Below are 14,525 nucleotides of genomic sequence, written 5' to 3'. Positions count from 1 at the left end.
GGTTCTCTATTTTGGCGATTTTCTGGCAAAGGGAGATGAAATTAGTTATACCTGTCGTAAATTGTCGTGAAGAATAGATTCATGCATCTCCATTGACATTTATTTGGTGCGTAAGGTTTTATAATCCTTTTTTTTCTTCTATCTTGATTTATGTATGACATTAATGCTTCTACACCTGTATAAAAGATTGTCTAGGATAGTTAAGATGTATTGAGTTTAAGTGTCATTTTGTATTTGTGAAGTGACATTTGGGAGGAATTTTGTTCAGAAATTTTGTACGGTGAGATATACACTTTGTAAACACTTAGATTATTGAGATGGGTTGCTATCCGTGGAAACAGAATTGGACAAACGTTTTTGACACTATGGGGTAGAATGTTTGTTTTTTGGTTTTGTAGTTGGCTGCGTGGAAGATAGCCTGTTGCACCCTATTGAACGTTAAGGCACTCGTGGAAAAGCAGGACACAATCCTACATTCTTGCTCTTCCCAATCGGTACAGAAATGGGTGCTTTTTTTTAGTGACTTTGGGGGGTTTTGGAGAAGACTAATGTGGGGCGTGAGATGTTCGTTTAACCTCTATTTATCTCGTTTCGTAGCATTAACCCCCAATTTATTTTGTTCCTTATTTATTTGGGTGCATTGTATCACAATTTTACTGAGAGAAAATAGGGTGTGACTCCCACATGCAAGACATACGAAGGGCGACCCTCAAGTGGCGTCCATCCGACTAAAAGTGTAAATTGAGGAATACGCAAGGCTTGAGAGAACGAGGTGACACGAGTGTCAAAGACAAGCTCGAAGAGGTCTAAGTAAAGCTCTAGGCCATAACCTTAGAAGTCGGAGTTTTGATATGAGTTTTGTCATACTATTCTAGAGTTAAGTACATCTATATGAAAGATGAAAGCTCACCAAATTTTGTATGAATTCCATACTCAACCAAAGCGGTAAAAGGCGTGTAATAGTCTAAAAATAAATAAATAAAGAAATAAAAATAATTATTAAAAAAAATAGTTAAATAATAATAATAATAAAAGATAAATAAATAAACAATTTTTTTCCACCTCTCCCTCCACTAACCTCTCTCCACTAACCCATCATTTAAGCCCGAAAATAATAGTTACTGCAAAAAAAAATGTACAAAAAAAAATGGGAATGACCTCTACCGAGTTGAGATGGACAGAGATTTAGGTGGAGATAGATCTTATCGTATATATTAAATCTTCATTTTTTTTATCATATTTCTTTAATGGGAATGACCTCTACCCAGTTGAGATTGACAGAGATTTACGTGGAGATAGATCTTATAGTATATATTAAATCTTCATTTTCTTTTATCATATTTCTTTTTTTAGAGATCACAGACAATTGTAGTTAGATATTCATTAAATTATTAGAATGGTTTAGCGTTAGAAACTAAAGGTCGATCATTTGTACGAATTCTAGTAAATCAGGTCAGATTAGTAATATTATATTAAATTTTATATCAATAGCGAGATGAATAGATTAAAAATAGAATGGCCAATAAAATTTGTAAACAGAGATAAAGAAAGATTTAGAAACAAAGATACAGTAGAAATTTGAAATACATCAGAACAAAATTAAAAGGCAACAGAGTAAACACAGATAAAAAAAAAAAAAAAATTCAGGAATTAAAAAACACAAACTAAATATAGAGAGAAAAGTAAATACAATAACTTGAAATCACTCTATATTTTTTGGCATACAACAGCAACCATCTTTATTATAGATACATAATATTTCAAGACTTTTAACAATGGACCAAGGGAAATTAGGGAAATAATTTTATAGAGTTCAAACTTGAAACTGATGTCATTGGCTCACGTAAGTCGACTTGGATTTCAAAGGACATAATCGAACTTTCATTAAGGATATATTCGTGACAACAACTTAAGCTAACCAGGTAAGTGGTTTTACTATCGGTATGGTTATATTTGATGTTGACACGTGTCTGTGGTTCTGCACGTGTCATATATACTGATATGTGTGAATTATCTGTGAATCGGTATGCTTATATTTATGTTTATGTTATGTTATAATACGTAGATTGTATGATAATAATTATGGTACGATGTGTTCAAGGATATATTTGAGATAGGATACGAGAAGAATGCATAAAACGAAATGTAACGATAGGAGTAAGATACGTTCATGAAACGTTAAGGTTAGGTTACATACCGGAGTGCTATGGATAGGGGAGATTGAAAGAATATGGTTAGAATATGGGTAGAAAGTGATAGGTTTGTGATAGATTGATAGACCGATAGCGTTAGGATACGTTCCTGTGATGATATGACTAAGGTAAGTTCACATAACGATATGACTGTGATAGGTATAAGAACGTTAAGACTATGATAAGTTAGGGAACAATATGACCACGAAGTGTTTACGATATGACATGTTTATGATACGATATTTTGTAATGTGATATGTTATGTTTAGATTGTTTTGTGTGACCATGGAGGTAATTGTTGTATGAATTGCACGTTATGAAATGACATGTTAAAAGCATGGAGCGTTATGTTATGTTTTCTAAATTGTATGTATACAGCATGTTATGAATGACATGATATCACGATAAATGAAATGAAATGTAACCTCGTTAGGATTATGTATGATACGTAGACTGAAAAATGAGAAATGACATGTTAAGCATGAAAGATGATAGGGGGTTATATTCATTAATGATAAAAGTAAAAATACGAGGGACCTCATGCATTATGTGTGCTCATGCATTTGGGAGGATACCCCTATTCCATCACGAGGGTACGGGCGCGTACATCCAATGGCAAGGGTACGTTCGTTATGTTTTGCATAGCGCTGCCGTGACGGTTACTAGTTCTAACGGGTGTCCGGTCTAAGGAGCTCCTAGAGTATGCTCTCCCGACAAGGAAAGTAGCCCAGCGGTGTGCGAACTGACTGGTGAGCTCATACTCACATGTATGGGCTGTGTGTAGAGCGCCCAAATTACCCGTTAGGACAGTACCGTAGGAAAATAGATTGAATGATAGGTCTCGTCATTGCATTCGCATATTCTTGCATTTAACTCACAATAGTGGGGTCTGATTATTTCTTTAAACACTAAGTCATGTGCTACTGCATTCTTCAGGTTAAGACAAGGCATTCTTGTACGGCTGACAACGGGATCGCAACTCGAGACCATGACACATGTATAGGATAGTGATATTTATTTTCTTAGACTTAGGCTAGAATAGGATGTTTTTAACTTAAACGCTTATTTATTTTATTTAGTCTTTTGTTATGTCGTTTTAAAGATGTTTTCGAAATACGTAAGTCTATGGCTGTGTTTTAAGATAAAGGTTATGTTTTATGGAATTTAAATGAAGTCTTCCACATTCAATGTTTATGATACGCATACAGTAGCAACCTTAAATTAAGTAGAAAATTTCAGGTTGTTACAGGGTGTATGACCACTCACCAAAATGATGTCTACTATAGGGGGATGCATGATGTCAGATCTCCACCACCCACGAGTCTTGTGGCCTAAGCGAGCTACCTTGTGGTACATACGTGTCACAGCATGGACAATTATCTTCCTTTGAAAAGGGTCTTTCAAGGACAGTATCGGACGACACAGATGTTCCAATATTGCACCACAAGCCATATATTGGAGGTTAGATTATGCATCCATTATCCGAAATGGATGCCATAAATGGTTTAGCATGGCCATGGGAGAGTCAAATGCTCGATGAGAACGAGATGAATGGATGTTCAGGATGTCTCCACGAGATAATTGACACATGGGTCAGTTCCCAACGAATGTGTCCAAGCAAGCCAAGATGGTCAAGTTGTCCCAAGACATAGGATGACATCACGATGCATGGTCGTATTATTGGGAATTGAGATGACAATGAGATGTGACGTTACTTACAAGAGACCTTAGCCAAGAGTAGAAGCAAGGTCGAGCTAGATGACTTGGCCTAGTGTAGAGGCAAGTCAGCTAGAGCCTCAAACAATTGAGCATGCAAGCACAAGCATCCACACTATCCACTTTCCAAAAAACCATATACCGTCTTCATCATTCCCTTTTTACACATAACTGCTAAACCTTTATAATTGCATAAACCTTATCACAACTCATTTTTCAAACTCAAAATTTAAAAATGACCATCAAAAATTTAAAAGTAACTCTATCGTCAGTATTTTAATTCCAATCCACGGTTAAAATCAAAATTCACAATTGAATTATTTTTAACATTTAAGATGGCGTTGAATTGTAAGAGAGAAAAAAAAAAGGATTTTAATGTAATCCAAATATCTAGGCATTCCAACAGCTATAAGCTATAGCTTCAGCATTAATGATTTCAAACATCCAAAAAAAACTGTTTTTTCAATGTCAAATATTTGGGCCACTTGTTCATCAACCGCAGACAAACGGGTAGTTTCATTTCATTCGGATCCTATGCTTTTAAAATCCTTAAATAAATAAATATTTCTTTAATTTTGTTCAATTCTTTCATCCGTTTTTTAAGAAAGTATATTAAAGGATGTGTTTTATTTTAATTTTGTTGGTAGTTATTTCTATATATATATATATTTTTTTTTTTATTTTTTTTTTTTTTTTTTTTTACGACGAAATGTTATGATGAAAAAAAAGCTTTGATTCAGACTTTTCTGCCGGCGGTAAGTACAAGCGGCAGACACTGCCATCGCCGCCGTTGATTTGGCAGAGTTGCGGCAGAAAGAGGAGGAAGTTGGAGAGGACGGAGGACGATAATAAAACTGCTGAAGCTTTCATTAAGAAGATTAGAGATCAACTCTTCAAGAATTGTGTACGGTGGTTACCAATTATTACAAATAATTTTGCTATTTTTTGTATTAATATTTTTTAATAATAAATGTCTCTCACATTTTGAATAGGTTGATTGGATGGATGGTCGATCATATATAGAAATAAATGAGCAACCCACTTTTGAGCTAAGCCACAGGTTTCTTTCTCGAATGAAAATATCAATCATTTTCGCTTGAAAGCTATTTTTCTCAAAGTGTCAAATTTGGAATATACTATTGAAGAGTACCATCTTATCTTTAACACATGTTATTGAATAGGACCGTTACAATCGAGCTACCTTTTTAAAATCAACTTATGTGAATCTTAAATTGTATCTACTCTTAAATACAAAATTCACGATCTTTTTCATACATCCAACTATATACACAACTATTAGTCTCATGTGTCAACTCATTGTAACTCGAGATTTTTCACGGAGAAATTAAAGTTTGGATGGATTTGAAATTAATGGCGTGGGATATTATTATCGAATTTTGTCGGTGGAAAATTTTGTTTTAACGTTATAGGAATCACAATTGTCACACATGTTTTTTTTTGTTGGTAAATTATGGGCCATAATTTTTGGTAGGTGAAATAGTTGTACTATGATCATAAAATGCCTAACAACAACAATAAATACTTTTACATATAAAATATAAATATCACAGGCCCATTTAAACAACAAATGCCTAAACACGAGAAAAATACCCACAACAACAACAACATACGACATGTCGTCAAAGAAGAATTATTTATTTTCCATGGATTCAATCGTTATCATTATCACTTCTTCTTCTTCTTCTTCTTCTTCTTCAGTTGTAGTGTTACACCATCTGGTGTATCTGCTGCTTCTGCTGCATTATCTGAAGATTGAGCTGGGAACAGGATCGTGACATGCCATCACCCAATGGAATCACCGGTAGATTATCACAATTGCAAATCTCGATCATGAAACCATCTGGATCGTGGAAAAATAGCTGATCCACGTGTATTCCTCCTTCCTCTACTAACGCCTGCACGTAATTAATTCCCATATCCTTCAACTTCTTCTCCACTGCCCCCATGCTCTCGCACTGTTCATCCAACAGACATAGAACACTCACAATCACATTTCATTTAATTTCTCAATGTGTGTGTATTTTTTCTAATCAATTGAAACAGGACTAATGTTGATCAATTAATTCCTAAATTTTTACCTGAAACGATATATGATTATCCTTGGGATTAATCGCGCCCTTTTTCGGCAAATTATCCGGTTCTTCCGATTGCAAGAGATGGATTCCAATGCCGAAACCATACAGCCTAAAATCCGCCAGATCAAAGCCAAAATCATCATCACAAAACAAAAACAGAACGAGAATGAGAACGATTCATGGATTCAGCTCGGTTCTAAAGTATTAAGTTGAAGAAATTTTACCAAGCGCCATCGAAATTGAAGGATCCAGGCCTGCGAATGGGGAAAAAACCTAGAACATTTTGGTAAAAATCAATTGATTCTTCCATTGATCTACACAGAAGCGAGATATGGTTTAGCGATTTGAGATGCAGAGGATTTTCTCCAGTTTCCTTCATTGAAAATCGAAAACGAGAACGGGATTTTTCTAGGGTTTTTGGGCCAACGAGGAAGCAAGAAGAGAAAAGATGGAGAAAGAAAGGAAGAAATGATAATGGACAGAGTAAAACGGGGAAAGGCGGGAGGGTTTATATAGAACTCCTTGATATTATACATTATGCCACGTATCTTATTTTGCTCACGTGGAACCCAGCTGTGGATGTGACACATTGCTGACTCGGATCTCAGCTAATACAAACAATATTATTTATTATACTATACCACACCAGAGACCCGGGGTGTATATTAAAGCCGACAATCCGAACCGATCGAGTTAATTTTTTAACACCAATACATATGATTTGGGTTTCAGGTTCATTACATAAATTTTCGAGTTGACCTGAATCTAACAAATATTTGGTAGAGCGAAGAATCCTTAGCATGCTGGTTCTTATTTATTTAATTTTATCATTTCGAGTAAAAAGCCTACCATTTTTTATAATATGAATAACTAAAAAATGACTATCCATATATTTTTATACGAGTACATTTAAGATATTTTGCAGCAAAAATATATTATATTAAATATTAATAGATTATACATATATTTAATTAATTTAAAAGTATATTATTTTTATTTTACGGATTTTCAATTTCTATATTTGTGTTCATCCGAAAACAACTTTGAAAGTGTTTTTTGTTTTTTTAATTATTTTTACATTGAATCAATCGTTTTTTTCATGGAGTTGGATAAAAAGTAAATGATTTAAATACGTAGTTTTTCAAAACTTATCCAAAATGCTTTTATTGTTGTTCTAGTATCTACCATAGTTGTAGGAAAACAATTATTACGAGAGGAAAATTCTTAATTATTTTGGATCAACAATTACGAGAGGAAAACTCTTCAGTTTTTTTTTACCTCTAAAGCTGTGTACACCAATTGTTCAGTAAGTGTCCATATTTAATTGTCATTAATTATATGACAATGTTGAACTATGTTAGGATACTAAAAAGCTCCCTTATTGTTATAAAAAAATTTATTTATGTGAACGATAATATATTTAAGTTCGTGAATAAATAAATAAAAATTAATTAAAATGTAATAATCCTTTTAGGATAGGTTTTGTTTTTCTATGTTAGGCAAGTAAGCGTAATTATTTTATAATTAATTAATATGATAATTTATTTTGATTACTTTTCTCACACCTAATTTACTAAAAATTTAGCATGACGTGTAGAGTTTTAATATTAATAAAAGAAAAAAAATATTATATAACTATTTTTCTAATATTATATTTTGTTAGGTAAAGCAATAGGACCATATTTTTTAATATCCACATGTTCAACTAATTGAATAAATTAAAAATATCCAAATGCCCGACAATTGAATAAATTCAAAATAAATAAAAGGATTAAAAATAATAATTGCATGAATATATAGTCTAATAAATACAATTTTTTAAAAGAAAAAAAACAAAAGAATAATAGTGGATATGATTAGACATTGCATTGAAATTCATAATAAGGCCAAACCAATCATAATATATCCATAACTTTATTTTATTTTATTTTATTTTCAAATATAAACAAAACCCTAACTTCACTTCACTCCCTACCATATCCAATCAATTTTGTTTTTTCTTTCGGGTTTTAGATTCATTTTGATTCGTGATTTTGGAAAGATTCGTGTTTATATAATCATATGTAACAGATATTTAAAAAAATTGTTTTGTATTTGAATCGGAGAAAGAAACCTTTACGGGCAGTCTTTTATGTGTTTTAGATACTCTCTCAGATACTAATATAAACTCTACCAAATCTCGTCGAAGCTTTGTAAGTCTATGTGGACTTGAAGTTGAAGCTCACGGAACTTCTAGAATAGAGCTCCCGAGTCTTGCTATAAACCCTACCAAATTTGATTGAAAGTCCAGTGATACTCACTGAGCTTGTAGAAGAGTCTCTACGTGTTTCACAAGTATTGTAATGGAGTAAATTACTGAGTCTTAGTGCATTAAAAAATTTAAAAATATAAAATCTTAAAATTAAAGTTAAAATTAAGATACAATAAATGGATGCTTATTTCTGTAGGACCTGATGCTCCAACCACGTGTTTTTTTTGTGACTGAAATTAATTGCGAAAATAAATAATGGATAATTCAATTATTATTATTGCTATTAAAAAAAAAAAAAAAAAAAAAAAAAAAGACTTACTGAGGTGTCAATTAGCTGTAATTTTGACGTGGCAATTTTCAATATTTATAATTGGCCAACAGTAAAGGTCATTTTCGTCCACTGAATTTAGACTAATTAAATTTGTATTATAAATGTTCTAATAAATTAAAATTGATTTATTTTTTTAATTTAATTAAAATTTTGAACATATTATAAAATTTATTATTTTAGTTATAGAGTAATTTATTGAATAAAAGAAAAAAACGGCAGCATTTAAAGACATTAAATTATTATGGAGAGATATTGTTAATTGAAAAAATAAACCAAAAAGGTCAATATCGAGAATTATTTTATTAATTTATAGTTGATAATATGGAGAATTAATTGTTTGATAATATTTAAAAATTAGGAATCAGACAAATAATAGATAAGGGTTAATATGTAATCCATGAGATTGGAAGGACTAACAAGCAAATATGAAAAGAAATTTTCAATTAATTCCATGCTACGTAACCTATTAATATAAATACTATTCAAATTTTGAAAATTACAAAAATTTAAGCTAGTTAATATTTTATTTAAAATTATTTAAAATATAGGTTTAAACTTTTTAAATGGTTTTAAAAATATTTTTTTAAAACTTTTACAAATTTAGAATTATTTCTTAAATAGAGTACAAAATTTATGAATATATATATATTTAATTAATTTAGCCTTATTAATATCTTGGGACATTGGGTAATGGATAATTTTTGTTTCAATAATTATTTTTCTTATCCATACTTTTATGATATTATAACCTTAGACCAATATAAATTATTGTCTCGAGAGTTATTTTATATTTAAGTAAGTAATGTTGTGATAGTACTTGTTGTTGCCAATTTTTTGGATTGGATAATGCATTTGATATTCACGTGATACAACAGTAAAAATTATTTGAGGGAGAATAACGTAACCTGTAAATGGAGAAAAAGCTTCACATCGAAGTGATATTTGCCACATCAACTTTAATGCTTAAATTATCATAGACGAATCAAATGTAGCAATAAGGGTATGTATGTGACCATTATAGTATTTTCGTCTATTTCTTTTCGAATCAGGTTAAAAGGAGATTGAATCGAGTTGAACAAATATTAGATAACGCATGCAGGATGTGTACCCTTACGAGGGCGACCACTTGAATTTCGACTTTGACCCAAAATCTCCTCTAATTCTTTTCTCGACCATTAAGTTATTTTATTATTTTTTTTTTTGTATACTAACGTGATTTTATCATTTATTCCGCCTTTTGCTTAATTTAACCTTTCATTTTCTTGGTAAGTTTGTTTGTATGATTCAATTTTACCGTTGGTAAAATAAATATACAGCTAGCTTGTATCTTTTTTATTTTTTTTTACTTAGGGTTTAAAAATGAGTGGAGATAAAAATCTAAAGTCATAATTTTTTTTTTATTATTATTATTTATAGAATTTTTAAAGATATTATTTAGTTGGTGTGATCCATAATTTCTTTCCTAAGCCCAGCCCATAAAAGAAGCCCAACTTTGAAAAAAATGGACGGGATCTTTTATTTATTTATTTATTAATATTTACCTTTATATTTTTTTATAAAGTATTGCAATTTTCCTTTTTTAGAATTAGTTTTTTTTTTAATGAGCCTTTAAAAAATGATTCTCATTAGATTAATTAATGGATAATTTTTTTTACGGTAACTTATTTTTTTAGCCAAATTTAATTTTATTAAAATTATTGATTTTAGAGATTTTTATTTTTATTTTTTTAAATATTTAAATTTAAAAATTAATTTGATGAAATTAAAAGTTAAGCTTAGACGATCTAAAAGTGAATAACTGCACGTATTCAATATATTGATAATCTTCACTTTGGATCTTATCGCATGCGATTGTTGGGACCGTTAGATGCTGAATTTTGGGCACGAGACACTACAATTGGAGTGTCGAGTAACTTAGTGCAATAGGTGCACTCTTCATTAAGGACAATGTTCTACAACGTGCCTCAGTCCATTATAGTTAAACTAGGTTTTGGAAAATAAATTATTTCCAAAAAAAAAAAAAAAAAAAAATCATTAATGTCATAACACATAATAATAATAATAATAAATTAATAGTAATAATAATAATAATAAATTCGGTAAGTTAATCATATTTTTTTATTGATCAAAAGTTTTAAATATTAAATCTAATTATAGAAAAAACATTGGAAACTGTAATTAAATCTTAAATACTAATAATAAATTAGTTAACAAAATTAACTAAAAGTTTAAAAAATAAATTTAAATTTGAATTTTTAAATACGAAAAATAATTTAAAATTCTTTATTTAACTTCTAATCGAGAAAGATTGAAAACAAAAACAAGCAATTAATTTATATTTGGGTGTAAATGAAAATAAAATAATAATTTTTAAAAAATTGAAAATATTAATTAAAAATTTAAATTATATAGAAACACGCGGACTTCTCAGTGTGAGCAGAGAAGTATTTTTCAGAACAGAATTCATTTGAAATCTGTAGAAATTTGAAACGATTCACAGAATTCATTAAGAATTAAACTCCAATTGTTGGCTGTTGCTATGAAATTTCCTTGAAATCCAGATAAGGATTTCTTTACAAGATCTGCCTTCTCCCGAAACCGACGCTTCAACCATCGATCTCAAATTCTTAACCATCAGAAGAAGGAACCGCAGATTTTTCAAAACGTTATCGAAATCCCCTGTTATTGTTTTTCACGCAATCTTCCGATCGTGTAGCAGCTAATTAGCCCTTTTCAAATGCCGCCCACCCCCAAAACATTTCCCCATTGATGCGATTCATGGGTTCATTGTTCTTGATTAGATGCTTTTCCCCTGTTATTCTCCTAACCAAAAGAGAGAGAAACAGCGAGGGGTTGGTTGGTGACAAATTTATGCTTCAAAAGAAGGGTTAAGTAATGGGTTTTAGGTCTATCAACTGGTGGTTAAGCAACCAACCACCATCGCGATGCATCGCCGCCACCATCTTCTTCTTGTTGTTCCTTTTGTTTTAAGGCTTTTATTTGTTTTTCTTTCTGTATGTAGCTTTTTTCACACGTGAGAGAAGGCATTGAATGATTGGGATTGACGATGACTTCTTCCCTTACTTTTAACCTGTAAAATATTTCTTAGTTGTTGGTGCTGCGCTTCTCGTTAATATATACTCCTTTTCTTTAATGTGTTCTTAATAATTTATTGCTTTTTTGTCGAGTTGGTGTTGGAGTCGTTGTTCCAATTATGAGGAAGAGAGAAGAAGTGAAGAAGCTGTGTTCTTCGTCTTTATTTGGGGGTTTTGTGATTATTATTGATTGTTTATATTAATGGGGTTTCTTAAATCCTCTTGGGATTAGTGATTTTTCTCCATTTTGGGAATCTGGGTCTTCTTAATTCTTGGTTCTTCCCTACAATCGCATCATTTCTTTTGTGTTCTGTAACTTTGATTCTTTGATTGAGAATCTACCGATGAACTTCTTTATGAAAGTGGGTTTTGTTTGTTTCTTTTGTTTGGGAACTTTTTGATTCTCTTGCTTCTTTTGTTGCTTCATCAGTTTCATGTGTTTTTCTTTTGAATCTCTTGTTTGTTTGATCAGTCTCTGTTGGTTTGCTGGGCCATGATTCTTGGAAGATTAAGAGCTGTTTTTCATTCAGATGACATATTTTCCTAGTTTAAGCAATCCAAGAGAGTCCACGTTGGGTGACCAAAAACTTGGTTCTTCTTGTCAAGAACAGCTGCTCTGTTCTGCGAATTTGATGATGTTTATGAATCATCAAGACCCTTCTTGCGGTGATTACTCTGAGATTTTTTCTGGGGTTTCTTCAAATTATGTTGAATCTGTGGGAGATAGAAGTAATGGTGAAATGGGTTTCATTCCACCGGTTGTGGGAATTTTAGATCACTCAAATTTTCAATGTCAGGGTGTTTCTCTTAGCCTTTCCACACACTCACCTTCTGTTGTTTCATTGCCTTCATTTCCTTCCCAATATCAGACCCGTGCCTTGCCTTCTTCATTTATCTGTGCACCTCCTTCGATCTTTGAGCAAAGGTCGAATCCGAAACTGTGTATGTCTGATGCGAAAAATGGTATGTATATGTCGGTTGCTGCTGCGAATTTGGTTTCGAATTCAATATACGTTGAAGCTGCACAGCAGTTGCTTGATGAAGTTGTTAGCATTGGGGATGCTTTGAAGGAGTTGAAGTCTAAGAAACTCAAAGGTTCTAATGATCTGACTGGGGAGATGTGTTCCGATGCGACGGATTCGTTGCTTGCGAACTCGTCCGGTGATCTATCGCCTACTGAGCGACAGGACTTGAAGAACAAAAACTCGAAACTGTTGTCCTTGTTGGGTGAGGTAAGCCAACCGGTTCTTGATGTTCTAGCATCAGTGTTTGTGTTTCATTTTTGTTGCATCTGTTCATGACGATCTTTCCTGTTCCTATAATAACTTGCTGACATTGTTGAAGTTGCTATTGTTGTTTCATTAGCTGTTTGGTTGTTTTTCTATATGTTTTGCAGGTCGATCGAAGATACAAGCAATATTACCAGCAAGAGCAGTTCTTAGCGTCGTCGTTCGACCTGGTAGCAGGCCGTGGGGCTGCAGAGTTCTACACTGCACTTGCACATTGGACTATTTCGTGTCACTTTCGACGCCTGCGGGATGCCATCAATGCACAGATTAAGACCACAAGAAGAACCTTAGGGGAGCAAGATGCTTCACATTCTGGCCAAGAGGGCATTCCTCGTCTCCGCTTTGTCGATCAGCAGCTCAGGCAACAGAGAACCCTTCAGCAGCTCGGCGTCACGTCACATAGTTGGAGGCCTCAAAGAGGACTCCCCGAAAGCTCCGTGTCGATTCTTCGTGCTTGGCTGTTTGAACACTTCCTCCATCCGTATGCGCTCTTAACTATTATTAGTACTTGGCTCTCAACATGTTTACCAAGGCCTTACTGTTCTATTTGTTTTGGCTACTGTCACAGATATCCCAAAGATACAGAGAAACTTAAGCTAGCAAGACAAACTGGCCTGACTCGAAACCAAGTAATGTCTTCAATCCTGGACCTAAAACTCGATTTTTCGCACCCTCTATTTGCACAAACTCTTAATACCTTCAATTCGGTTCGTTTAGGTTGCAAACTGGTTCATAAACGCGCGTGTTCGGCTATGGAAACCGATGGTCGAAGAGATGTACAAAGAAGAATTCGGAGACTCGAACATGGACATCAAATCCTCACCAGAAAACGCATCCAAACCATCATGGAACAACAACTCACTCTTCTCCGAGGACAGGTCAGGAGACAAGTTACACGACAACACGAAATCAACAGCCAGCAACAACGAGCGAGTTATCTACTGTCCATGTTCTACCAATGACATGATCAAGCCGAGCAACTTCTCAGTCGACGGAGACGTTTCACTAGCACTGGAGCTGAAGCATTGCGAAGGCGAAGAATTCGGCATGTTCGGAAGTAGTAACAATAGAATGGTCGGTTCTATAGAGCTTGAGACACAAGATTTCCAATGCAGGCTCCCAAGCTCAAATATGTTGCATGATTTTGTAGTTTGAAACTTTGATATACATGTATATAAAAAAAAAAAAAAAAAAAAAAAAGGGGTATAATAGATATTATTGGAAAATTGTGGATATAATTGCAAATAAATGTAATTTTGTTTGGATTTTTTCAAATAAGGAAAGGGATTTTAATGTAACACTTTAATTCAAGTTCTTATACTAATAGAAAGAAATTTTAATTTTTGAATTATTTTCTTACCCACTTTTGAATTTTATTTCTTTTTTTGGGTTTCGTGGATCATATTGAAAGACCCCTCTAGTAATTATTAATTACATTTTAGGAAGGAATCTGTTTGGTTTTAGGGACTTTTTTTTTTTAAATATAGCTTTTATGAGCCCTTCCCTTGTAAATTTTGAAAATATATTTAATACTAAAATTATAAATATTTCTATT

General features: G+C 32.6%; 2 protein-coding genes across 2 annotated transcripts; one reads left to right on the top strand and one right to left on the bottom strand.

The window, feature by feature from the left end:
* Positions 1-5,428: 5,428 nt before the first annotated feature.
* On the bottom strand, positions 5,429-6,488 carry LOC111778913 (glyoxylase I 4). The gene is made up of 3 exons (XM_023658919.2): positions 6,229-6,488; positions 6,008-6,113; positions 5,429-5,884 (listed from the first exon to the last, which is right to left on the bottom strand). The coding sequence occupies exons 1-3, from the start codon at positions 6,381-6,383 to the stop codon at positions 5,636-5,638; spliced, it is 510 nt and encodes a 169-aa protein (XP_023514687.1). The 5' UTR covers positions 6,384-6,488; the 3' UTR covers positions 5,429-5,635.
* A 4,534-nt stretch (positions 6,489-11,022) lies between these two features.
* Positions 11,023-14,318, top strand: LOC111778198 (BEL1-like homeodomain protein 7). The gene is made up of 4 exons (XM_023657888.2): positions 11,023-12,913; positions 13,078-13,451; positions 13,539-13,599; positions 13,688-14,318. Exons 1-4 carry the CDS (start codon positions 12,212-12,214, stop codon positions 14,123-14,125), a joined length of 1,575 nt encoding a protein of 524 aa, XP_023513656.2. The 5' UTR covers positions 11,023-12,211; the 3' UTR covers positions 14,126-14,318.
* Positions 14,319-14,525: the final 207 nt, after the last annotated feature.

This window comes from Cucurbita pepo, chromosome 17 (genome assembly GCF_057944985.1).
Source record: "Cucurbita pepo subsp. pepo isolate OVF chromosome 17, ASM5794498v1, whole genome shotgun sequence".
Classification (NCBI taxonomy): domain Eukaryota; kingdom Viridiplantae; phylum Streptophyta; class Magnoliopsida; order Cucurbitales; family Cucurbitaceae; genus Cucurbita; species Cucurbita pepo.
This window is presented reverse-complemented; position numbering and strand designations above follow the sequence as displayed.